The 26511-nt window shown below is 40.7% G+C and overlaps 1 protein-coding gene across 1 annotated transcript in view; it reads left to right on the plus strand.

Annotated features, from left to right (window-relative positions):
- The window catches only part of LOC141738205 (sodium channel protein type 5 subunit alpha-like), a 40366-nt gene extending 26578 nt beyond the window's left edge, over positions 1-13788 (plus strand). The window contains exons 20-29 of the mRNA XM_074573396.1: positions 762-882; positions 3957-4111; positions 4768-4941; positions 5183-5290; positions 6989-7267; positions 7877-7930; positions 9622-9763; positions 10392-10492; positions 10919-11189; positions 12590-13788. Of these exons, the coding sequence (XP_074429497.1) occupies positions 762-882; positions 3957-4111; positions 4768-4941; positions 5183-5290; positions 6989-7267; positions 7877-7930; positions 9622-9763; positions 10392-10492; positions 10919-11189; positions 12590-13788 (2604 nt within the window). The remainder of the gene's footprint in view (positions 1-761; positions 883-3956; positions 4112-4767; positions 4942-5182; positions 5291-6988; positions 7268-7876; positions 7931-9621; positions 9764-10391; positions 10493-10918; positions 11190-12589) is intronic.
- The last annotated feature ends 12723 nt before the right edge of the window (positions 13789-26511 follow it).

Raw genomic sequence — 26511 nt, forward strand, 5'->3', positions numbered from 1 at the left:
GGGAAAAAAACAAGGCATTGAGAGAGAGAGATGCTGTCTTATTATCGTATTAAGAGAGTGGGAAATTCCAGCAAGTCTGCCTGTATCCTAAATATCTCAATTGCAAGAAATGTAATACTTTAAATGAGTTTCTCACTCTGACACTGAAGATAGCAGTTAGTATATAAAAATATTTTTAGAATAATTTTGAATAAAGAATACACTAAAAAATTAGCAAAGCACTATGCAAACATAAAGGAACAAAAACAGAGTAAGTGATTTGTAATAAACTGCTGACTCATCATACATGGTATGTGGTGTGATGGGATAGAGAAAAGCTTAATAACTGGAGAATATATGATATGATTCCAACTTCTATTTCATCAATACTGTAATGGGTGTTTCAATTCTTGATACAAGATATATTTATTTTCCTATGATTTCATGGTTTTAACCCAAGCAGTTTATCCCACTTTGAGGACTACACTTACTGATAAACAAGTTAGGAGCTCATCAATTTACCAGCTTATTAGGTAGTTACATTTGGTTCATGTAGATAAATATTGTAATGATGTAGCTTTGGCCCCTATTTGAATGCACCTATTGGTATTTCTAAGCTCATATACTTTTAAAACCACGAAGTTTGTTCCATTACCAACACCGTTTGAAATATTAGAACACAGCCAAGTTTTAATTTTGAATGTTATATGTTCATGGATGAATTTATTCATTTGGAGCCGAATGTAGAAAGAATTCATACCTGATCTTATTTTGCTTCATAGTTTGACAATATCAGCTCTTCTGAAGGCAGCACGGTGGATCTGACAAATCCTGAAGATCTTTTGAGGAAGATTCCAGAGTTTGCTGAAGACTTCAAGACTCCAGAAAAATGTTTTCCAGAAGGTAAGGCTCTCACGGCTTCACTACTGGGAAGTGAGAAGAGTCAAAACCCAACCTGTTTCTCTGAGCCAATTTCTTTTCCTTTATTTCTTTTCTTTTATTCTGATCCAATAAAGTGAGATTATTTTCAGTGAATTTTAGTTATCTGGTAATCAGATAAATAATCTAAATCATTGTCCCTCTCTAGTCAACAGAGATTGTGGCACCTGAAAAATAAAACCCCCTTCCTTTAAAAGCCAATTGCTTCTAACTAGGACCTGGGCAATGGCATAGACCCAGTCCCAAAAAATGAGATTATTATAGTGAAGTGAGATGAATTTTACTCAAAATATTCACAACATAAAGTCACTTTTGGACTTTAACATAAGAGAAGTGTAAGTGGTCAGAGCTCACTTGACAACGGCCACTGGAACAGGGCACTTGGCACATCAGGTTTACTAATACTTTGCAACAGTATAAATGTTTATTCCTTGAATAGCGTTTCATGAACAATTTCTGTAACAAACAAAGGAGTGAAATAAGCAGAGAGAAGCTGCTCGGGTATCACTACTGGGTGATAATCTGGGAACCCCTTCTCAAATCCTTGTGCAACTTCTGGCTTTACAAGTTGTTACAGGATGTGCCGAGTCCTTTTACGAAATCTTCCTACCCAAACATGTGTAAAAACATGTGGTTTTCGTAAGATGAAAAGAAATAGCTCTTGAGATTTTTCTAAAATAACTGGCACTACTGACAGACAGGGATAATCGTTGCAGTCTCAGTATTAGTTGTGAGAGAATAAGCTACATCAAGCCAGTCTATAGGCTCATTTCTTCCAAGTGTGTTGTAATAAATGAATTATAACTGTGGCAAAATGCTTCCCGGTGCTCCAACTTGCTTTTTGCTCAGCCAGTCACCCTGGCTGACCACCACTGTTTTTCACCCATTCACCCGAGTTTTCTTCGATTCTGTTTTCTGGCCATTCAAGCCTCCCGGTACCACAAAATGGTTGTGAAGGACTGTTCAGCCTGGAGAAGAGAAGGCTCCGGGGAGACCTTATAGTGGCCTTCCAGTACCTGAAGGGGGCCTACGGGAAAGCTGGGGAGGGGCTGTTTGCAAGGGCATGTAGCGATAAGAGGAGGGGCGATGGTTTAAACTAGAGCAGGGTAGGTTTAGATTAGACATTAGGAAGAAGTTCTTTACAATGAGGGTGGTGAGACACTGGAACAGGTTGCCCAGAGAGGTGGTGGAGGCCCCATCCCTGGAGACATTCAAGGCCAGGCTGGATGAGGCTCTGAGCAACCTGATCTAGTTAAAGATGTCCCTGCTTACTGCAGGGGGGTTGGACTAGATGACCTTTAAAGGTCCCTTCCAACCCAACACATTCGATGATTCTCCAGCCTCGTGTACGTGGAGCCCAGGAGCAGGTCCCACGGCTCTCTGAGTTTGCTCTCCTCCTTCGCTCCCAAAGACACGGCCTTTCTCTCCTCCCCGCCTTCCCATTCAAGTACTGCTTCCTGCTAGATATTTTATCTGATGAGAACACGGATAAATCAAACCTGTCTCTAATTACTCCCATATCCTCATTGCTCTGTTTTGCCCTGGTCTTTGGTTTGATTTTTTTTCTGTGCCCTTTTTGGGTCAGTGAAACTTGTAATGCACAGTTTTAGGATTGAATCAATAACAGTGAAGCATGTAGAAATTATTTGAAGCTAGAGAGGTGTTGTACCTGAATGCAAAGTATTCTCTGTGTAGCAATTTTATATATATATATATATATATTTACTATTATGTTTTACGTCATAAATCCTGAGATTCTCTGTACCTACATTACAGTTTGTTTTCTCCAGGAAAAAAACCCAACCAAACCACAGATATTGCATTAATAATGTATATGTCAGATTTCTGAGGTACAGTTTTTTTTCAGAACTACTTTATTGATGGCATTTTTTTTTGCCAGTACAGCCATTAGAACAAAACAAATGAAGAATGTTCTTTCCCTGCTCCAGAAAAGAAATGTGAAATATCTTGTTCTGTGCTCTGTAGTCCCAGGCTGGAGTGTGCCTGCTGTGGCCAAACCATTAGAGAGCTCCGCTGAAGGTGCAGCAAATCTGTGCCTCATGCAGATCTATGAACAACAACAAAAAAAATCCCCGTCTTGTGCAAGTGCCATTCCCTGCCTCACCTCAAATCCCAGATCCACATTACTGGGGAAACTGGGATTATTGAAAGAAAGATTTTTGCATATATTATATCCTATTATATATATGAGTTATACAGTACTATATAATACGTATATAAGATATCATATATATGTGACACACAGATTATTTTTTTCATGTTTGGAAATGACAGAAGCCTTCTGCCTGACATTTTTCGTGTTACTGAAAACATGAATTAGCCTAGAGCAAGGAAGATGTTAACCTAAGTGAGTTAATTCTTGGCAAAATTAATAAGTAATCAGTTCCAGGATTTTGTAATGGGGTGATGAGGAAATGTTAGGTGGCCCTTGAGTCATTGTCTGTTATAAGAAGCAATCTGGTGAGTTTGAAAGGAGATATCTCCTTCTATGGAGCTGAGAGTATGACATATTCTAGCAAGTTATGTGATATAAAATCACTCCGTGCAGTCAGAACCAAATAAGTAAATGAATAAATCTTGCAAGGCAGGGTATAGTGCTGCAACATTAAAGACAACTGTTTACCTTCTTTGTCTCCGAGCCATTTTGCCATCTTGCTCTGCTTTACAGTGTGTAGAAACTGAGAAAGGCTTTTGTAGCATCAAGACTCTTTCCATAGCTCTGAAACACCAGGTCACTGAAAGCATTGCCAGCATCTCAAAAATATCTTGAAATAATGGAAAATTGTCCAAAGGCACTCCACCTATATTATGTGTATATAAATAGGAGTTAAAAGGCCAACAAAATTAGATATTTCCTTTGTTTTGTTTTGTTTTGTTTTTTCTTTTTCCTCATGGGAAAACATAAAAAAAACCCCTAACAATGATGGAGTTTATGTGACCATGGACTTTCCCCTGCCATCAGAAGTTTCTTGAGCAACCCTTCCTTCCATGCATTCATTGCTGTCTCTTGCTTTCAGGTTGTGTTCGATACTTTCGTTGTTATGCGGGTAGTGCCATAAAGTTTGGAGGAGAAAGATGGTGGAATCTGAGAAAAACCTGCTTCCAGATTGTTGAACACTCCTGGTTTGAATCCTTTATCATATTCATGATTCTTCTGAGCAGTGGAGCCCTGGTTAGTTTAGCAAAGTTTCATGTATTTATTTAGAAGCATTTTCAGCTCTAATTTTCACCCAGAGAAGTTGTTTTTAGCACAACCCACAGTGAATATCTTTGAACTCATCAGGAGAAAAAAATAGAGGCTTCACTTAACAGACACTTATTCACAATTGCAATTACTGCAAATTTATTATTCATGTTATTACAAATTATGAGAGAGAGCGAACAATGCTAAAAAGATATAACTCAGAAGCTGTTTCTATTCTGGATTCTATTCTGGATTCTATACTGGATTTTCCTGTGTCTCCGGAAGTTGTTTCACCGTTGGGAAATTACCTTTTTTATGTCATTAAAAGAAATTACTCAATACTAAAAAAATTGGTTCTTTTGAGAGTATGTTTCTGGAAATTCATTTCAATACGTTTATACTTTTCTCCTAGGATCCCATTGGGCATGATGAGTGTCCACGGAGGTGTAGTACATAGAGAAAAAGAAAGAGAAGGGACAGGGAGAACTAAAAGTTTATCAGCTGACATAGATTTGAGCAAAAGACAGGGTTTAGATCTGTGTAAAACACATACTGGATGACAAAGAGGTCTTAATGATGCTAGACTTTAGTTTTATAAAGTTCATCTCTGACTTTTGCCATTTATATGTATATTACGATTTCAGGCATTTGAAGACATCCATATACGTGAGAGAGAACACATTAAAACTATGTTGGCATTTCTTGACAAAATGTTCACTTTCATCTTTGTTCTGGAGATGCTCCTGAAATGGGTGGCTTATGGCTTCAAGAAGTTTTTCACCAATGCCTGGTGCTGGCTGGACTTCCTCATTGTAAACGTAAGTTCTGCCTTTGGCGTTTCTATGTGGGTCCTGGTGCAGGATGCATCCACAAAACAGCAGAATCACTGTTTTGTGGATGCGAAGCTAAGACAGTACTCTTACCTACTTTAATGATGGCTTTGGGATATTGCACTCTGGGCACTGAAAATATTGTGAGATTTTGGTTTTTTTAAGAAACAGGAATAAAGGAAACAGATACCAGGACATTGCTAATACTTTATTTTGTCTTCCCATTCAGATCTCTTTAATAATCATGTTTGGCGGTTCGTTTGGCCCCATGAAATCTCTTAGGACTCTTCGAGCTCTGAGACCCTTAAGAGCATTGTCACGATTTGAAGGGATGAGGGTAAGACCGAACACAAACCAAAGGCTCTCATTACTAATAAGCATGTAACAGGTTTGTAACTCACGTCCGTGACTTTATGAAGTTCACGTATCTACCTCAAGTTCAGTCTAGGACCTATAAAATGAACTTTTAAAAGGCAGCTTCGCTGCGCTCCTCTGTACCTGGCTGCTCCTTATAGACTATCCTTGAGTGATTGATCCCGAGTGCCATTGAAACTAAAGCTAGACTAGGCTAGGCTTTGTGCCATTGCTGCTCAGTCATTCTTGTGTTCCTGTCTTACTGAGATAGCCAAAAATAAAATAGAGAATAAGAACTGTGAGCACAATTCTCATTTTTGAAGTCTGATGACAAGGTAATTCAAGTGAAAGAATCATCTCCATTCTGCAGTCTTTTACTGGACTGATTTACAAAAACTTCAGACTATTGAGAGGTACTTTGCTCAAATTATTGTTCTAAATAGACAGATTCTTTCAAAAAGCTGGAGTGTATGTGGAGTATTTGCTGCCCTTTTCCATCAAAGGAGCACCTGGAACAATGTGAAGCTGCTGGACATTAATTACTTCTAATTACATATCTGCCATTGTGCAAATGCAGATAAAGATTCTCTCAGACACATGTAAAACACACTCATACGCTGCAGTGGGAAACAGCGTGATGACCACAGAGGTATTTGAGGAAAAGTCTGGTCTATGGAATACACTCTGGCATGTGAGAAGGGATGATAGAAATACGTATGGCATCACTGTCACACCTTTACGTGGGAGTGCAGCTGAGGTACAGATTGCTTTTGGATATCTTCTGGAAGTGAGACTGAAAGCTCTCCGACTGCAATCTTGTCACTGTGAAGGCAGAGAGAAATTGCATTAAATTAATTAAAAGAATCTATCAAAATTTCCATGTCTGGAGTTAATTTTGAAACAGGTACCATCATGCTTTCTGTCTTACTATGCAGAATGTGTGTGACGGCCTCAAAAATCAAAGCTTTTTCGTTTTTCTTCTGGTCCATCAAGTTCTTCTTTGCTACCTGATGGCTGATTTCACTGCCTGCGCTATGAAACTCAGAGATATTCTCCTCATTTCTTTACTCTGTCCCATTTTATGAAGCAATCTGTTATGTCACAGCGTGCACTTCAAACCTACATGGACGTTTTGTGGGATCATACAGCACCTAGCATGGAAAAAGTAGCTGGCTCAAACCAAGCACAATCATAATCAACTAAAAGTAATAGATTTAGCAAAATACTAGTGGAGAATTCTTGCTGGTCCTTTTAAAAGCTAATTTCTACAGTGCTAATAATACAGTCCTCTGCACTAGTGCTTATGGATGAATACTTCAGAAATTTTATGTTATAAAAGTTTAAAACAAACAAACAAATAAAACATCCCCTATTCCAAAACCAAGGGAAAGTCATCATAGAATTGTTAGGGTTGGAAGAGGACGGACTCACATTGTAATATACTTACGTGGTAGTGCCCCACAGCAGCCCAAAAAGTATCAACTATTCCTTTGAAAGACTAAGAGATACTACGGACCTTTGAACCTTTGTTCAAGATATCCATGCCAGCTGTGACTAGTATTTACATGGAAAACATTAGGTTTCTGTTTGCTGAGATGACTAAGTGACTGCTTATTGCACTGAGAAAATACTTGAGCCCGTCTTCGCTTAAGTGTATTTTTCCTCTCCCATTTCATCCGAGGTGGTGGTCAATGCCCTCGTGGGAGCCATCCCTTCCATCATGAATGTTCTGCTCGTCTGCCTCATCTTCTGGCTCATCTTTAGCATCATGGGAGTGAACCTCTTTGCTGGGAAGTTTGGGAAATGTGTGAATCTGACAGAAGAAGATTCAGAAATAAATGATTCGATCAATAACATAACAGACTGTAGAATGTATAATAACACAGGAAAAATATTCTGGGTGAATGTTAAAGTCAACTTTGATAATGTTGGCTCTGGCTACCTGGCTCTGCTTCAGGTGGTAAGTGCAGCTTGCCTTCACTAGCCAGTACCATGTCAGATGGGCTTGACCTCCTGCCAACTCCTAACTCATCTCTGTGTCTGATGTCATACAGCCTGCTCTTCCCTTGTCGCTGGCTGTTCAAAAGCCAGCGCTATCTGTGCACACAAATGGAAAAAGGGGAACAAATTAGACCCTGCTCTGATTTTCCAGGTGATAAAGTAAGCATCTGGTGCACAAGTGCTGTTTCTGCCTCCAGCAGGTTTGTGAGCCTGAGAGCTGGAGTCAATCTCAGAAGGAATTCTGGGGCAAATACTGACCTAATCTGCCATAATACGGATTTGTTCATCCGTGAGGGTTGTAAGGCCTTTAGCAGACCATGCTAGTGAAGTTTTGCCTGGTTGGCATGTTAGGACAACATGTTCTATCCCACTCTAGCAAACTTTCTCATCCGGATAAGGCTGAAAATGCCACACATACAGCAGGGCCAAGTTTCCTTAAAGTCAGAGTTTGGTGTGGTGTGACCACACCAAAACCTCTTTCTCTAGTTAGTGTTATTCAGATATTGCCAATTATGTGAAGACTTTTACCCTGAAAGTTCAACATATTTTCCATAATCTCTCATTCTAGGCAACATTTAAAGGTTGGACAGACATCATGTACGCGGCCGTAGATTCACGAGAGGTCAGTCACTATATTCAAATTATATTTTTTGTTAATGCAATGGCTTTCTGCAAAAATGTTACGATTTTTTCACTTTTACATCTGCTGTTTGTCTGTGCTAAATCTTTCCAGTAAATTTTTTATCAGCTGATGTAAACCTTTCATCTGCAAATCACTCATAGTATCCTAAAGCTGATCTGTTGTAGTGGGGAAAGGGATTCAACTCCAGATCTACCCGCCTAAATGCAGTTACCTAGAGTGTAAGGTCTCCAGGTGAGTTTGCCTCCAAGTGCCCTCTGTGCTTAATGGAAATCTAGTCAATATGTTCAGAGGGATCTAGGAGCATTTCAGCTCACGCTGGATATCTGTATTGTTCAGCTCGGCACTTCTTTATCCTATATTGACTCTACTAATAACGGGATGTCCATCAGCTAGCCGGGGACTTGAGTGTTCCCACTCACATGGAGGCACCTACCTTCACGCATCTTCTTTTATGAAACTCAAGTCCACTTCGAAACATAAACCCAAACTTCATCAAGAATCGATCTAATGTGGATAAACAATCATTTAAAATACATTGTCGGGCATCACTAATACTGTTTTGCCTACTGCTTATATTGCCAGTAGCATTTTATGCCCCATTTATAAAGCGGTATGTCTTTGGAAGCAAAGAATTTGAAATGAAGAGGTTATGCTAATTTGATCATGCCTTCAAAGGAATCAAATAATTTTAAGAGTACCATATATGAAAATGAGGGGGGGAACGTTTCAATGCTTTTTTTTAATGTGTGTTTCAGTTTTAAAAACTGTTTTTCTTTTGTGTTTTTTTGCTAAGGAGATATCTAGACCAAGGTTTTTAGTATCGAGAGCTTGGAATTAGACTTCTAAATAGTTTGCTTGATTTTTCAAGTACTGAGCAATTTACAGCTTCTATTGTTATTGGAAGAAGCTGAACTGATGCTTCTGAAACGCTTATGAAAATCATGTCAGAATGTCCAATTCAGTAACTATTTCTATTGACTTTAGCAGAGCCTCAATCAATTGCAAATGGTAAGATTTTAAAACAGGTTGGAAAAGAAAAAAAATCTACAACAATCAGCTTTTGTGGAAAAAAAAAAAGACATTTTAAATAAAAGTAAACCTCATCCACCATTTGTCAAAGACTAAGTTTTGCTCTACAAGTTTTTCAGTGCAAATATATCAGTATGAATTAAATTATCCTGTTCTGCAACGATCTGGCCTGAAACTACACAAATAAACATTGTAAAAGAAATCAAGTTAATGACTTGTCATAGTATAAACACTTTGTAGTACTGTTATTTTGAGCCATATTCTCTGGCTAGTTATCTCTCATGTGCTGTGCTTGGTGTATCATTTTGTTAAGGTTCGTGTTTAATTTCAAAAGCGATAGCAGTCATCATCCAAGCAATAATGTGCCTACGAGGTCCTAGAATTTTGATGCGCTTAGTAGTCACCATATGAATGTTACTTCCTTCCATCATTTCATGCCCCTTCCAAAAGCATCTTATACATACAATATTTTCTGTTATACACTATTGGTAGTTTTAAAATTTTGTCAGAATTAGCAGTAGGGCTGTAAATCTTAGTTCCTCCTGCAACCAATTTGTGAGAGGATCTGCAATATGACGACTATTCTGAATTGAGCCCATGTTGTTATTGGTCATTTTTCACGTTGCTTCTCATTCTTGCAGAAAAATGAGCAGCCGCGAATGGAGCACAGTCTATTTATGTATCTCTATTTTGTGAACTTCATCATCTTTGGATCTTTCTTTACCCTGAATCTCTTTGTTGGTGTTATTATTGACAACTTCAACCAACAAAAGAAAAAGATAAGTATATTGGTTGTGCTCCCAGGCACCTACTGTATTTCGAGCAATGCTGTCTTTTGAGAACAAGATCCTTGCTATATGTAGAATCTTAAACTTCTATTGGCATTTACAAGAGCATTAGTAATCAAGTTAGCAGAAGTAACACCCAGGATGAGTTTTTTCCTCCTTTCTTCTCTCCTATAACCTGAACACCCAGCCCTTTCCCAACATTTCAAAGGCAATGACATCCTCTCTGCAGTCCCTTAAAAAGTTCCTCCTTTGTGGGAACTGAGCACAACAGGAGCTTCGTTATTTAGAAAGTGATCCGGTACAGATGCTCTGAGAAGTATTTTGGATATTCAACAAGACCAGGATGTGGGTAGCCAGGGAAAGATTTGTTCCTGTCCAGGTTTTCAGTAGGTCCTTTGTTTTCACGCTTTCTCAGCCAGCTGGGTTTCACCCCAGGACTTCTGCTCTGTGAATGTATGGTTTGTGCCACTCTGGTTTTTTGGACACTGCTCTGCATTATGAAAAGGGCTGGTACAAGCAAGATGTGAAAAAGGAAGGAATGTTAGTTTCCAGCATTTTAGATTTTGTAACTACAATAGTGCTGCTTTTCACCAAATAACAGTGACCTTTCTTTATATACTTAGGTGGGGAAGATATCTTTATGACAGAAGAACAGAAAAAATATTACAATGCAATGAAAAAGTTAGGAAAGAAGAAACCTCAAAAACCCATTCCAAGACCGTTGGTAAGACTATCTGAATTCTTCAAAACAAAAATGCATTGCAAAAGTGGCATTTAATTCACTGAAAAGTGCATAAGTTTACATATTGTATATAAATAATTTATACTATCTTTACATTGATACTCAGAAAGTGCTCTAAAGTCAATTCCATACCAAAAAGTTTCACTGAAAGAATTTACAGGTTAAATATTTATTAAGTTCTCTGCATAAATATTCTTGGGTTTTACATTCACCTTGGAACTGATTAAATTTCAGGATTGGAAGGGATTTTTAATGTCATTTTTACATTCTACCTTTCTCAAGTTTCTCTGACTTTACCATAATTGAGTGACTTTGCAACGTAAAAATTGGAGCTGTTGGAAAGAAACATGTACAGATGAGTCCTCCCTACTTTCATAAATGATACCGGCTGTATTTTTTTTCCTCTAGAACAGATACCAAGGGTTCCTTTTTGACATCGTAACACGCCAGGCTTTTGATGTTGTAATCATGATTCTCATCTGCCTTAACATGATCTCCATGATGGTGGAAACCTATGACCAAAGTGAAACGAAGTCTGACATCCTTAACAAAATCAATACGCTCTTCGTTGCCATCTTTACTGCAGAATGTGTTCTGAAGTTGGTGGCTCTGAGGCAGTACTATTTCTCAAATGCCTGGAACATATTTGATTTAGTTGTAGTGATCATGTCACTTGTTGGTAAGTAAAATTGGTTTGGCAAATTCTTACTATATCAATTACTATTCTTTTCAGAAAAAAAACAGTGAAGATTTATCAACTGCAAATGGATGTTGAAATGGAAATCAGAATACTGTACAGTCTTGAGAAAAAAGAACTAAAAACCCCACCATGATTATATTAAAATAATATGAAATAAGATTTTTTTTTTACATTTCTTCTATTTTCTTTTAACAAAAGTATTTACAAAAAAAGAAAAGGTGGATATGTTTCATAAAATCTTTCATATGGTTCTTTGGATAGTTTTTTCCTAGTCTGAAACACAGACTGAATAACCCATCATACCATTACCTTGTTATGTGCTAATTTCCATTGTTACAGTTTTAGTGCCAACTAAGAAATCTTTGATCAGATAGAAATTACTGGGTTTTGTCTTCTGTTTTTGTAGCAGAGAACTAAAATACATAGAGAATATGAAGACTGGAATTAGGTTATAGACTATAGAACTCAGTTTCTGAGAACTCAGGTACAGCTGATTGGAAATAAGGGTTCACAGGATAGAAAAGAACAACACAAATGTATTAGATTTTATTTGAAGGGCTTGCAATGGAAGAACAGGGAAAAGAATTCTTCTGCTAATTTGAGCTTTCTGAAAATTTAACTATTCCTGGAGACACTACTGCCAAAAGAGCAGAAGGCATTTAGGGGAAGAAAATATTTGGTTTCTTTAGTATGACTTATGTTTTGGGTAAGTAAGATTCCAGTAAGAACATGGGTTCCTGGAGTAGAAATTCAGAAAAAAGTACCCAAAACGTCTAAACCTAAAAAACTCTTCTAGTGCTACTAGATCTGTCAGTTTTTCATGCAAACTAAAGATAAAATAACATCCGTGTGTAGCTATGTCCCTGAATGGACTAAAAGCCATTCTAGAGTGGCATGCACAACTTCTGTGTTCATCACTGGCTTTGTTTATACATATCTTGACTATGTTATCTACATGACGACCATGACATTGTTGTTATAACTTTCTTAGTTTAGCTTTGTAGTGTCAGTGTCTGAAGTCACATTTAGAAGGTAAATAAGTAACCTACACCTGGTGAAGTATTCATACAACCGGTGTCAAAGAAAACCATCAGTCAACAAGTGTCGACTGATAGGGATATTGGAAGTTGTCTGTAGAAAGGTGCTTGCCATCTTTAGTGCAACAGGTTCTATCTCCCGGTGGCTGAAGAATGTAGTTTATAATTGCCGATTTCTACAACTATTTTTTCAACTCTAACTGCTATTAAAGGTTGCTCTCTTCGGGTCTTAGCACACACACATCAGATATTTTTCAACTGTACAGATTCTATCATTTCATTCTACTTACTAGTTAAGCAGAAATGTGATATTCTAACCAGTTGTTACCTTTTCCATTTTAGCCTTACTGCTTTCTGGCATCGGTAAAGCATTTGAACATTTCTTACCACCTACACTCTTCAGGGTCATTCGCCTGGCTCGGATTGGACGAATACTGAGACTCATCCGGGCTGCCAAAGGAATTCGAACTCTGCTTTTTGCGTTAATGATGTCCCTACCTGCTCTATTTAACATTGGCCTCTTGCTTTTTCTGGTCATGTTCATTTATGCTATTTTTGGCATGGCTAACTTTGCCTATGTGAAGATGGAAGCTGGCATCGACGATATGTTCAACTTCCAAACCTTTCCTAACAGCATGCTCTGTCTCTTTCAAATCACTACGTCAGCTGGCTGGGATGGTCTCCTCAGTCCTATTTTAAACACTGGGCCACCATACTGTGATCCAAATGTAAATGGTACTACAGGCGAATGTGGTAAACCTGCCATAGGTATTATTTATTTTGTAAGTTACATCATTATATCATTTCTCATAGTTGTAAACATGTATATAGCTGTTATTCTGGAGAACTTCAATGCTGCTACTGAGGAAAGTACAGAGCCTTTAGGGGAAGATGACTTTGACATCTTTTATGAAATTTGGGAGAAGTTTGATCCTGAGGCAACTCAGTTTATAACTTTCTCTGCACTTCCAGACTTTGCAGATGGTCTGGCTGAACCTTTACGTGTACCAAAACCAAACAAAGTTGAACTCATAGCAATGGACCTGCCTATGGTCAGTGGAGATAGGATCCACTGCTTGGATATCTTGTTTGCTTTTACCAAACGAGTCTTAGGAGATTCTGGGGAGATGGATACTCTTAAAGTACAAATGGAGGAGAAGTTCATGGCTGCCAATCCATCCAAAAAATCCTACGAGCCAATCTCCACTACTCTCAGGCATAGACAAGAGGAAGCTTCTGCCACTGTCATCCAGCGCGCCTACAGGAGTCATTTGCTCCTGCGCTCCGTAAAGCAGGCTTCTTACCTGTACCATCGCAGAACTTGCAGCGGTGACACTCTTAGAGGTGCTGCTCCAGAAAAAGAAGGACTTATTGCATCTATGATGGGTGAAAATTATAATAGAAGTCCTGACAAGTCTGAAACTTTGTCCTCAGCATCCTTTCCTCCATCATATGACAGTGCCACGAGAGCCAGTAGTGGCAATCTCATGGTTGAGAATGGAGAAATTACAGGTAATCAACAATCTCCAGACATCAAATAGTTCATCAGTGACAATGTTCTTCAGAATATTTTAAAATGTTCACAGAAGCTGATATTGTAAATACATGTCAGCTGAGGCGGCCTCCCTATTAAACAAAGTCTGTTGAGCAGGATCAGTTAGCCATAGTTAGGTATGATCACTTAACTGTGGTAGCTGCTAAATCACAGCCTTTGACTGTGCTATGTTCAGCTTTGTTCAATATTTACGTATGAAGAGACAAAAGCTGTGAAAGGTTTTGGATCCGTTTGATCAAGGGCACCCCACTGCAAAGCAGGTCCCACGGTGCCTGAGCGCTGCGGCGTTTTCACAGCAGCGATAGACAACATCTGCTGATGTTACCCCTGGTGCTGGAAGCAGAGAAAAGCCCAAGCAGCAATGGATCCACTGGAGCACAGAAAAAGAACATCAATGTTAAGATAAACTGCCAAAGGGAAAGGAGCTGAATTTTGCCTTTAGTCCATTCCTAATTGATACTCTCATAAACCTGTTAAGCAAATGGCTGCTGATTTCTTTTTCTTTTTTTTTTTTTTTAATGTTTGGGGACCAATGTACCACAAACATAGACACTGCATGATCCACAGATATGCCATGATGTAGTGGACTTCTTCCAATACGATCGATTTACAGAATAAACCACGGCATGTATGCTATTGTAGTTGTGTTTCTGCAGCTTAATGAAATAATAAAAACAGCTCTTAGTATTACAGAAGTTGTACTGACCTGAGTAAAACCTTCCTTTATATTTTGTCTGTGAGGATTATTTTTTAACTCAATTTCATCTGTCAGTGGGGTGAAAGCTGACGTGCTGTGCGTCTATCAGTCACTCCATAACAATAGTGTTTATTACATACTTTCCTCAAACTTCACAGAATGGTTAAATTTCATGCTCAGGTTCATTCCTGCCAATGGGATACAGAAGACAGACGCAGAAAAGCATTTCAACTGGGGGAGAATCAGCAGCATCACTTCAGATGACATCAGAAACCCAGGCTGGGGGATGCCACATGGGCGCCATCTGAGCTGCCCTTGGTTGTAGTGGTGAGTGTCACCCATGGCCATGGAGTGAGGTCTTGACCTAAGGTAGATGTGTCCCATTGGCGGTAGGAGCCGTTCTCCCTTCTCCCTGTGCTTCTTTTATGGGAGGACCAGTTTTCTCTCTCCTGCAAAGATTAGAAAAACCGAAGTATGAGTAATGTGGACAATTAGGAAATCTGGGTTGAAGCATTTGGGTCTGGAGTTAACCTAAGACTAAGGATGTAATCATAAACTATGTTTCTCATGAAACTACGTGTGCACGTGGTCTCTCATGATCTTCGCCACATTTTCCTTATAAAGGCCTTTGTCTTTCTTCATGTCCCTAATAGCTTGAGCTTCTCAGGAAAAAACATGCCTAAACAGTGGTCTTTTTTCCTTTGTAATTTTTCTCTGGATTTACTTCCAGCTGATGCACTTTGCTCTCTATTGGCTGTTGTGTTATCCCTTGTCATGCACTAGATATTGTCATAAATTACCCTTGACGTTTTAATTTCTTATTTAAACTTCAAACACATTACATGCAAGTCAGTGTAAGATGCATTTTATTTTTCTTAGTCGCAAGGTTGTAGCTGTGCAGCCACTGTTGGGGTTGGCAGGTTCTGGCAAGGTTCAGCTGAGCTTTTGCCTCCACCCTGATTTCAGGCAGAAAGGAAACTGGGTTTTGCAACAGAGTGGGACCTCCTCTACCCTCCACTTGCAACGTGCAGCAAGTTGCCTACTCTTTTCAACATCCTGTCTCTACAGTGGCAGTTATATGTCCTGCCTTGTGTCACCTTCCTCTTCTTCTCTTTTTCATCTCTTCAGATTGTGAGCTCTTTGGACAGAAATTCTCCTTCGCTATGAATGGTAAATTACACCTTAATAACGAGACCGTTTTCAGTGAATACTGTGTGAACACTGATTGCAAATAATATTTTTAATACTTTTTAATTTCAATTTCCTCTGTGGTATTCCCTTAGCTCCTCCTAGCCATCATAGCATCATTATTTAGTTTTGACTGATACTTCCTCAGATTTTAAGATAGGCACACAGTGAATCTGCTTTATACCAGAGAAGTCAACAGCTCTATGCCACTGGAACCCAGGGGATTTTGTTCCTTCACACTAAAAAAAAAGCTGACAACTACAAAAGAATTAATATAATTAAAATATTTTTAGTTGACTAAAATGATTTTTGAACCACTTGCCCAGTTTGTGATCCACAACAGTTTAGGAGCTGACTACCTCTCACTTGTGAGTCGGCGTTTCCCAGCTCCAGTGTCTGGTTTGACGTCTGGTTCCCGTGATGTGCAGAGTCCATTGACGAACAGTAACGAGCCACATGCACCGTTATCATTGATTTGTGTGTGCACTGAACAGTCACAGAATCATTTACGTTGGAAAAGACCTTTAGGATCATCGAGTCCAACTGTAAACCTAACACTGCCAAGTTACCGCTAAACCATGTCCCTCACCATGACGACTACATGGCTTAAATACCTCCAGGGACGGTGACTCCACCACCTCCCTGGGCAGCCTGTTCCAATGATTGACAACCCTTTCGGTGAAGAAATTTTTCCTAATATCCAACCTAAACCTCCCCTGGCGCAACTTGAGTCCTGACATCGCATCCTCTTGGGAGATTACGCGTTTAAACACATCCATACCCGAAGGCAGAGCAACTCATCTTTGCCAGTTTGTGTGCCAGGAAGGAGCATTTTGGACTGTAAGAATAGTTCATTGACAGTCAGCTACGTACAAACCTCACTGAAGTCCGTCTGTCTTTGAAAGCCACCTGAAGCTGAGTCAGAGCTCCACCAGCGTAGGAGAGCAGATGCAAAAGATCATTTGGCACCTGAAGTGAATCGTTTATTCGTGCAAGAAATGACAAGTACCTCCTAGGGTGAATTTGATCTTCTGCAGAAACCCTTCTGAGTGAAGGTGATACCATTTTGAGTCCTTGCCATGTTCTCCTCTGAACCCTCTTAATTTTAGATCCTACTGATGCCCGTACTAAAATCCTAGTTTCTTGTGATGGCTGTGTGGCATACAGTCTTGTTTCCAGATGGATTGCCATCGTTTTTGGTCATACTAAACAACATCTTATGTGCTTTCCCCTTTTTAGCCACTATTCTGAGAATATTACATTAGCAGCCTGGTCTCTTCAACAGTTACCGTGTCCATAATCTATGTATCGCTTACAAATTTTACCCCCAGTTATTGCATTTTTAAAGGGGATATTAATAGAGACAACAAAAACATGAGGGCTGAGAGCTCTTCCCTTTGACAGCCCGTGAGAAACACCAGCTCAATAACATGACGTCTTTGTCTATTCCTTTGATAGAGGTGCAGTGCAACAAATACAGCAATGAAGGACATGAGAATACCAGAACAACTGTATCTCTCTGTAGTGGGCTTGATTTCACACACGTTTTTCACAGGAAATCAAAGTACTGCAAAGACCTCGAATATTTGCACCCCAGTCAAAAGTCTTAAAGAAGGGAAAAAGAGGACTATGTGGAACTAACCAATAAAAAGCTATTTTCTTCAGCAAAAATCAGGACCTGTAGCATAAGCTAGACTGACTTTACCATTGAGACGGTATTTATTAACAGGATAATTTAGTTCAGTGTTTCTCAGCTCTTGGGCAAATCGATGGAGCTGCATGGCACAAAACTCCTACTGCACTTTAAAGAAAAGTTTTTTTCCTCCCGTTTGCCGGATACATTTGCAATTCAGCAGCTGTGAATTAAAACTGGATCAAGTGCAGAGAAGCAATACTAGAATGAAGTAAAAAAAAAAAATATTATGAAAAGAGATTCAAGTTTAGTTTTTTCAGCCTGGAAATAACAGCTGAGAGGATGTATCATAACTCCCAGTAAATAAAGCAGGTGGGAAAAGGTGAGTGAGGGAGAAAAACGTTCGAAAGACAAATAGAATGGTTAGGAAAAAACTTACCCCGGAAATTAGAAGCGGCTTCTGTCCTTCAGGGGTTGGAGTCGTGAAAGTGCTTTGCAGGAAGAGCAGAGGAGCTGTCTGACCAAAAGGTGAATAGTCCTAAATTTCCTCAAGGGATTAGGTACCGCGGCACTTTCAAGGGGATGTGTGACCCAGCAGACCCCTTGGTTCCTGCTTGAAACTCTCTGAATGTCATAAAATTAAGGCTTGAATCTGCAATAGGACAGTGAAACTTGTTGAATGCTTCCTCCTAGTGGTTTTACATCAAAATGACATATTCAACATGCTGAAAAAAGTTGGGGCCTCTATCTCAAATGCAGAGATTGAAACCTAAACAGACAATTAACTGTCTCAAAAAAGAGCATTAGCAGCAAGCAGAGAGCTTAGAGGGAGTGGGAGAAAGGGTTGCGCTAAAAGAAAACTACAGTTCAAAGGTCAGAAAGCAAAGTGAGTGAGAATTTACAGTGTAAAAGAGAGTTAGACCATGAAGAGGAAACTGAAACAGTAATTTATAACTCATTGACTATATAAGAAAGAAGAAGTAAAAAAAAAAGATGTGTGATTGATTGGCTTAAAATGGGGCAAGGGTGAGGTTTTGGACAGTTTTAGGGTTAAAGATAATCTCTATACATGATAAAGATCAGGCAAATTGAAGATGATATTGAAGATGATACTCAATATGGGATTTTCTTTGGCTAACAATAAATATTTGAACGGAAATGTGAGTACATCCACGGATGAACACGGAAGGGAATTAAAGCAATGGAGTCGGGGGCCGGAGTGACACCTATTCAAACATACTGCTGAGAACTGGCACATGAAACTGCAGATCCGTCAGGAGGGATTTTGTGAGAATCTGTCAAATCAGGAAAGGTAGCAGGAGGGAGAAAACACAATCCACGAAACTCAAACCAAATGTAATACTTGTGTTTGAAAAGGAGGTAACAAGCAATTCAAGCAATCAGACACTTGCTAATCTGAACGGAGTGAGTTGCAGGGCTGCGGAACACGTTTTGAATAAGCAATAATGAAAGACTTGAAGGGAAGTAGAAAATTGAATAAAATAGGTTTGAAATCCATTTACTAAGAAAGAAGAATGTGGTGGATCTTATGCAGCGGTGTTCCGAGAAAGCCCTGTCAGATGGGGAGTTAGAGTCGAATTGGAGGCAACTGGCACTTACACAAGGGCTGTGCTATTTGTAGAGGGGAAACCGCTTCTGTTTGTGTCATGAGAGACCTGCTGGCAAGAGAGCTCTCACACCGATCAGTTGGATTTAGCAAGATTTTATCCATAACCTGAGCACAAAAATGGCAGCACCTGCAGTAATTCAGTAAGTCAGAGTCAGGAGGAGTCAGGAGCATGCGGGAAGAGCAGGAAATCCTGCTGAATGACCTGGGACATTGAAGTAAGAACAAAACGCAATAGTGCAGGGCATGAAGTCATCTACCGGGGGCCAAATGGGGACATTTGCTACCAGGTGACGGAAACAGCAGAGCACTGCAAAGACCTGGATAAATCAACTGAAACAGAATGGATAAATTACTGAAACAGAATGGTTGTGATGAGTAATGTGCTGCAATCGTGAAACGGAGAAATGCGAGTGAAGATCTGTCAGCTGAGGCACAGTCCGTGGAGCGCAGGGTGTGCTAATGCGATGGGAAGGCACGGGGGAGGTCGCGTCGGCACCCGTGCATGCATTGGTAAATGATGCTCAAGAAAGATTCGTACAAACCAAACAAGAATTAAAGGGTTTCTAGCACAGACAGGGGATTAGAAAGGCTTTAGAAACAAGCCTGGAAGCCTAGCCTGTTTAATCCCACAAAATGAAAGTCGAGAGGAGAGACGTGACTGTTCCTGAGAGGGGAATAGATGTCAGCGAGGGTTAAACCAGAGCACTGAGCAATGCTTATTTTGAATACAGCCTGCATCAACCACCCTTCCTGCCAAGTGTATAGGAGGGGTGCAGTTTCCCTGTGGTGAGTTTTCCCTGTGGAAGCTTTCCATGATCCTTTGGCTATGCACCAGGCCTCTGGCACAGAGGAAAGCTGTAAAACGCACCTAGAAAATTTGTTATCTATACCTTATTAGTCTCAGAGCACAAGTTTCTCTGGTACAGCAAGATCTGGTCATCCAAAATGTTTTTACTTATCCCATCCAATTGATTGAGATGGTCCCTAACTGAGACTTCTGATGTGTCGGAACAGCAACACCAGAAAGTGGAAAGAGAATTTCCTGCAACAAGTGCAAAGTAACTTTTGCAGGAGGGTATAGGGTGTAGCAGAGCAGGCTGGCGTGCTCACAAGTCATGTGCAAAACAAGTCATATCCAATTAATGTAATTGCAGGCAAATAGGTTACAGAATGATAGAACGTGTTGGGTTGGAAGGAGCCTTTAAAGGTCATCTAGTCCAATCCCCCTGCAGTAAGCAGGGACGTCTTTAACTAGATCAGGTTGCTCAGAGCCTCATCAAGCCTGGCCTTGAATGTCTCCAGAGATGGGGCCTCCACCACCTCTCTGGGCAACTTGTTCCAGTGTCTCACCACCCTCAGTGTAAAGAACTTCTTCCTGATGTCTGATCTAAACCTACCCTGCTCTAGTTTAAAACCATCGTCCCTCCTCCTATTGCTATGTGCCCTTGCAAACAGCCCCTCCCCATCTCTCCTATAGGCCCCCTTTAGGTACTGGAAGGCCACTATAAGGTTTCCCCAGAGCCTTCTCTTCTCCAGGCTGAACAACCCCAACTCTCTCAGCCTGTCCTCATAGCAGAGGTGCTCCAGCCCTCTGATCATCCTCGTGGCATCCTCAATGCAGAAGCTTGTTAGAGAAGTACTGAACTAAGGTTTGTGAAAGCTGATATGAAAGATCCAGAGGATCTGCTTGTGGATAGTATGAGCACAAACCAACTGAGTAACCCTAGTGCAGGTCACTGTGTTCTAACTATGTCATGTCTCCACTGAAAAGAACTGGAAACACGGGTTTAAAGGCTGTCAAATATCTTGCAGGTGTGTGTTGGACTGCATTTGACTAAAATAAGTTGTCCAGCTGGGGTTACAGCTCTTGACCTGAAAACATCAAGGAGAACGTCTGCCCCCTGGTAATTTGTTTCACAGTTAATTAGCCTTACACTTAAAATCATGAGCCTACATTTTCATTTAAATTAGCTTGACTTCAGCTCCAAACCACTGGTTCTTGATATACTTTTAATGCTACATTAAAAAGTTCTTTAGTACCTGCTATTTTTATTCAATGAAGGCACTTATTCACTATCACCTCTCTATTTATTATTTTAATGTGAGTGGAATGACCTCTTACAGCATCTCACACAGGCATTTTTCTCATCAATCAAATAAACTTTTGGCTCTTTTCAGCGTCTTCCTACATCTGACTCACCGATGCCGTACCCGCTGCCTGTCATGATCGTTATAGCCCTGATAGTATGCAGCCAATTTTCCCTCTCCTGGGAGCTGAAGAGTGGGACCCAACTGTCGAGAGCTTTATTGGATGTGGCAAGGAAAGGGTTAACCCATTCAGCCATCAGGAGCCAGCTGCAAGGTATAAAAGATCAGGAAAAAAAAAAGAAGTATAAAAGGGAGGAGATGAGTGCTTAGGATAGGGGTTGATGTTTGGGAGAAGGGTGTTTTAGCTTCATCAAGGTAAGATGTGGGAGAGTTGGGTGCTGTGCGAGGGGGGCAAAGGAGTGGTGCGAGGACTAGCAGCTGGAGGAAGATTTGGGTGGGTTTAATGAGACTGGATGTTTTTGGATAAGGTGTGAGCTTCTGTGGGTGGGAGAATCTCAAGGAGGTGACCCATCTACCCGTGATAAACCATGGAGTAGCCTGATGCTTTATTCTGGTGTCAAACTCCCTGGTGGGGGAAGATGATCCTGTGCTATGAGAGGGACCAGGCTGAGTCTGAGCCAGCCTGGAAAACAGATGTTTACTACCAGCGTGCTGAGGAGAGGCAGTTGGGCTTGCTTGCTGTTCTGGTGGTGGCTTTAGTCTATGTTAATTTAACCTAAAGGGGAGAATCAAAATGATGTATATTTCTGCATACATCTTAGAGAATTCAACCAGGATTAGATTCAATCAGCATAAGATTAATAACCTAGAAATGTTTGGCTTACTTCATACTTTCTCCCCTGAAATCAACATAGAATTTTGGAAGAAAAAAGTCTTCCCTGATGTAGGGAGTGCTTGCTTAGTTAAGTTTTTAAATCATTCTGCTTGGTGATCTTCAAATATATTCTCACCCAACTTCTACACTCCTCAACCCCACAAAAATGGGGAAGGTCTCAAGTAGATCTGTTCCCTTGTTCTGGTTTGGCATTTCTCAATGGCTAAGCCCACTGCTGGCTGTGGAAGTCCCTGGAGCAGCCAGGTCCGGAGTTCCTCTCTCGGTATTATGCATGATGCAGTTCTCACCTTGGGCTGGTGTTTTTTTGGCAGGTCTTTTACCTCAACGTGGTTCAAGTTGTGTTTTCAAGTTTCTCCTTGCTGTGTGAATTGTGACTTTATTCTGAAATGAGAACTGTGAGTCTGATGTGACATTATACCACAGGGCTCAACATGGGAGCAATCTTCTGCCACTGATATCTCAGGAATGGCAGAGGAGAGAAGTGACCTTGTCAGATAGCACCATTTCCTGAATCCAACTAAGAGATAATGCAATGACAGCATTTCCACTGATACCCAGCTGTAGGGCAACCTCATCAGTGTGTGCTTACTCAACCCCAGTGGTGCTCCTGATGTGGTATTAACAAAGCACAGCACAGTGATGGGGGGTGGTGTGTCTGCAACCCCCTATATGTGTTATAAGCCATTGATGCTTTTAATGTTTCACTGGATCAGGTATCATATTGCATGCTGTGTTTGGATTGATTGCGGGATAAAAATGTTTAATTAAATTGGAGGATGGACTGAAATGACGATGACCACCAAAAAGAGGTATTCTGGGACCTGCTGTAAAATGTATCACCAAGCACTGCTGCCACCACCAATGGTGAGCAGCCAGGGTGGCTGGTGGAGGCTGAGGATACCCCTTTTCCTCACACCATCTTTGACTGTACTATAACACACTCGGTTCTGCAAGTGCATTTGTCAGATTCTCTAGGCAGGGAGCAGGACACTTGATGCAAACCTAAACCTGTATGCTGCTCCATGGATGCTGGTGGGATGGGAGAGACACTGCAAATAGCCCCTCCTGGGTGCTTAGCACCCATCCCCATCTGCATTACGTGTAACAGGTGCAAAATACAGCTTTAATTTACCATACCTCATTTATCTAAGGACAAAGATCTTGCTCAATTTGAACACTTTCTTTTCCACCTGTTCTTCCCTGAAGTTTTTTGAGATTGATTTTTTTGAGTTTTTTTTTTTTTCAGGGAAAAGGCAGCTGGTGGGTGTTCAGGTTCATATGGCAATTAGTTCCCTCTTCCATTGAGGCTGCAGCACAGTAGCAAGAAAAATGGTAGTGATGCCCATCATCACCCTGAAGTAAGTTAATTTCGGCTGTTAATTCATTTTTAATTTGTCTGGGAAACTTCTATCCACTCTTCATTTCTTCAAGCAATTCCTGGGTCAGGCCCTCAGCTGGTGTATTTGATTGATGGTGTTGAGCCCATTTATACCAGCTGGGGACCTTGTGTGCTAAAATCATCAGGAGCTTAACTGAAGCTATGGGGATTTGGTGTTTTTGAGTTGGGTTCTTGGTTTTGGTTGTTTTGAGGGTTTTTTTGGGGGGTTGGTCATGAGACAAGCTAATATCAAATGTATATGTTAGAAACAACACAGAATTTCTTTTTCCCATTACTATTGAATCCTCTATTACTTAAATTCTGCAAACTTCCTTCAAAATCCTTTTTTCTATTTTTTTTCTTTTTTTTTACACAAGCCTTAGCAGCTGACATCAGTCCCGATGTTTCCAAACAACACCTTTTAGTACAAATAAACTGATTACAGTGCGGTTTATTAGGCACCGGACCTGTTCCTGTGCTCTCTATCTAGAGTGCACCTTCAGGCACTGCTCTTTGTTCAGGACGACACTGCCTACACCTTTCTCTCAAGCTGAGGAAAAATCTGAAGTATGGTGGTTCTTACAGACAGCAAAATGATAGAAAAATCTTTAGGAGGTAGGTGCTGTTCAGGCAGTGGCTATGTATAAGTGGGGTCGTCTTCCTTATGACAAGAACTTACGGGTTCCAGGAGATCTGGACTCCTTAGCACCTCTACGGAAGAAACTGTTGGTGTGAGGGTTTGTTAAAGTGAAGAAAAAACTAAAAACAAAACCCCAACAAAATGCCCTATATACATACACACACACACTCTTACCTGAACTAAATCCCAATGCAATAAAAATTATGCTGAGATTTCTGGTTGACTTACTTTCTTCGCCTTGAAGAAAGTAAGTGGGAGGACTGGGAAGGGGTGCCTTTACATCTTACTGCTTACAAGTCAGTTTAGGAAGGAAGAACCCCCTAGAAAAGCTGTGTATTTATGTATTGGGTTCATGTGGCAAGGGAAACATAACACAATTTATCAATAATCCAGCACAACCTCGGCTCCGGGATCGTGACACAGCCAATGCAGGGGGGGAAAGGCATCTCCAGAGGCTGATTGATCTCATCCAACTAGGCATGAGTAATCACACATATCTCTCCAATGACACTTTGGAGGGGGACATTATGTGACATTCAGATTTAGAACAGACTTATAGAATACTTTGGGTTGGGAAGGGACCTTTAAAGATCATCTAATTCTAACCCCTTCCCAATGAGCTGGGACATCTTCATCAACTAGATCAGGTTGCTCAAAGCCATGTCCAGCCTGACCTTGAACGTTTCCAGGGATGGGGCATCTACCACCTCTCTGGGCAACCTGGGCTGGTGTTTCAGCACCCTCATTGTAAAAAAGTTTTTCCTTTTACTTAGTCTAAATCTACCCTTTTCTAGTTTGAAGCCATTATGTCTTGTTCTATCGCAACAGGCCTGCTAAAAAGTTTGTCCTTGTCCTTCCTGTAGGCCCCCTTTAGGTACTGGAAGGTGCTATAAGGTCTCTCTAGAGCCTTCTCTTCTCCAGGCTGAACAACCCCAACTCTCTCAGCCTGTCCTCACAGGAGAGGTTCTCCAACCCTCTGATCATCTTTGTGGCCTATTCTGGACTTGCCCCAACAAGTCCATGTCCTTCATGGCTTGGGGGCTCCAGACCTGGATGCAGCACTGCAGGTGGGGTCTCATGAGAGCGGAGTAGAGGGGGAGAATTCCCATTTCCCCTCCCTCACCCTGCTGGCCGCATTGCTTCTGATGCAGCCCAGGACGTGGTTGGCTTTCTGGGCTGCGAGCGCACATTGTTGGCAGGCTCCCCGGTAGGGAGTCTAAACTCGGCAGGGCTAAATTTGGACTCGTCTAACTTTTAGACACCTTAATGGGAGCACATGAATCCCATTATAACTCCAGATAATTGGAAAAAAAAACACGCAAACCTCATAGTTGTAAAACACCAATCTTTGAGGGGTTTACTGGACAGTCGCGATTTGGGGAGAAAGTCTTGGACTCTGCAGTGAGTCCAAAGCTGCTTACTCTAGTGACCACCCTCCTCCGTTTCAGTGTCAGGGTTTCTTGTGCTACGTTATAGCCCTAAACCAGTCATGGCCTCTGTATCTACTGAGATAATAGGGCTGAGATAGATATTTGTGCTGTATTTCTCAGAAAAATCCTTGCTGGGGATGTTTTTGGAGCCAGGCGTTAAAAGCATGTGTATTTGGAGACTTCTTCCTGCTTGTTTGAGTTTTTTTAAGAAATTGCTGCTTTTGTTTGTTTATGAATAATAGTTTTGGTCCATTGTACAGGCTGGGTTTCATAGGTGCACTTGTCTTTGTGTCAGATACTAAACTTGGGATGTGAAGCGAGGCTGCAGAGTGGTGGGATGGTCTTTGGGAGGGACTGACCTGAGTGAGCTACTGGTGTCAGTGTGTTGTGCAAAAATCATAAAATGGTGACCCCATTTGTAAGAAAAATGTGGTAAGCTGTCACTCAAATCTGGAGTGGGTACTTGTTTTTTACATGTATTTCTACTTCAAACCATCCATTTAGACCAGGTTTTGTGTTGCTTTTCCCTTCTTTTTCGATACGAACATTACTGCAGAAAAAGCAGAGAAGTTAAAATCTGTTAGAAAAAGCAAAATATGATAAGTGGCAGGCAGCGGGAAGTGCTTCTCCAGCATCCATCCTTCCCGTCGGACTCCCAAACGCCCAGAAAGAGAGACCGCTTTTGACGCCATCCAACTCTTTTGGAGACCAAAGCCAATTGTTAGGATTTTGCGTTATTGTCTGTGGGTGGCTGTGTTTGTGTTGAGGTTAGCAATTCTCTTCACAATACCTGGCAGAAGCCCCAGTTCTGTCCCATTTAAAGTCACCCCTAAATCAATGCCTGAAAATGGATGAAAGAATAAATAAATAAAAAAACCCAACCCTGTCTGAGAGAGCACTCAGAAACTCTGCAGAAAAAAAAATAATAAAAAAATTGGGCTTTGCTTGACGCTGCGGAGAGCATTCAATATCCAGCAAGGGTCTGACCCTGCACTCAGAGGGGGTCAGCTTGGAAAGCAAAATGCGGTGGTTCAGCGTGAGCATTGATGTGCTTTAATGCTAGATTTCCAGTCAAGGGCGGTATGGTTCTTAAAGGCTCCATTTGTCAGAGGTAGGATATTGCATTAAGGATGAAGTCTGAAAAGCTTAGAGCCTGGAGCAATTATAGC

Source organism: Larus michahellis, chromosome 2, assembly GCF_964199755.1.
Source record: "Larus michahellis chromosome 2, bLarMic1.1, whole genome shotgun sequence".
Taxonomy (NCBI): domain Eukaryota; kingdom Metazoa; phylum Chordata; class Aves; order Charadriiformes; family Laridae; genus Larus; species Larus michahellis.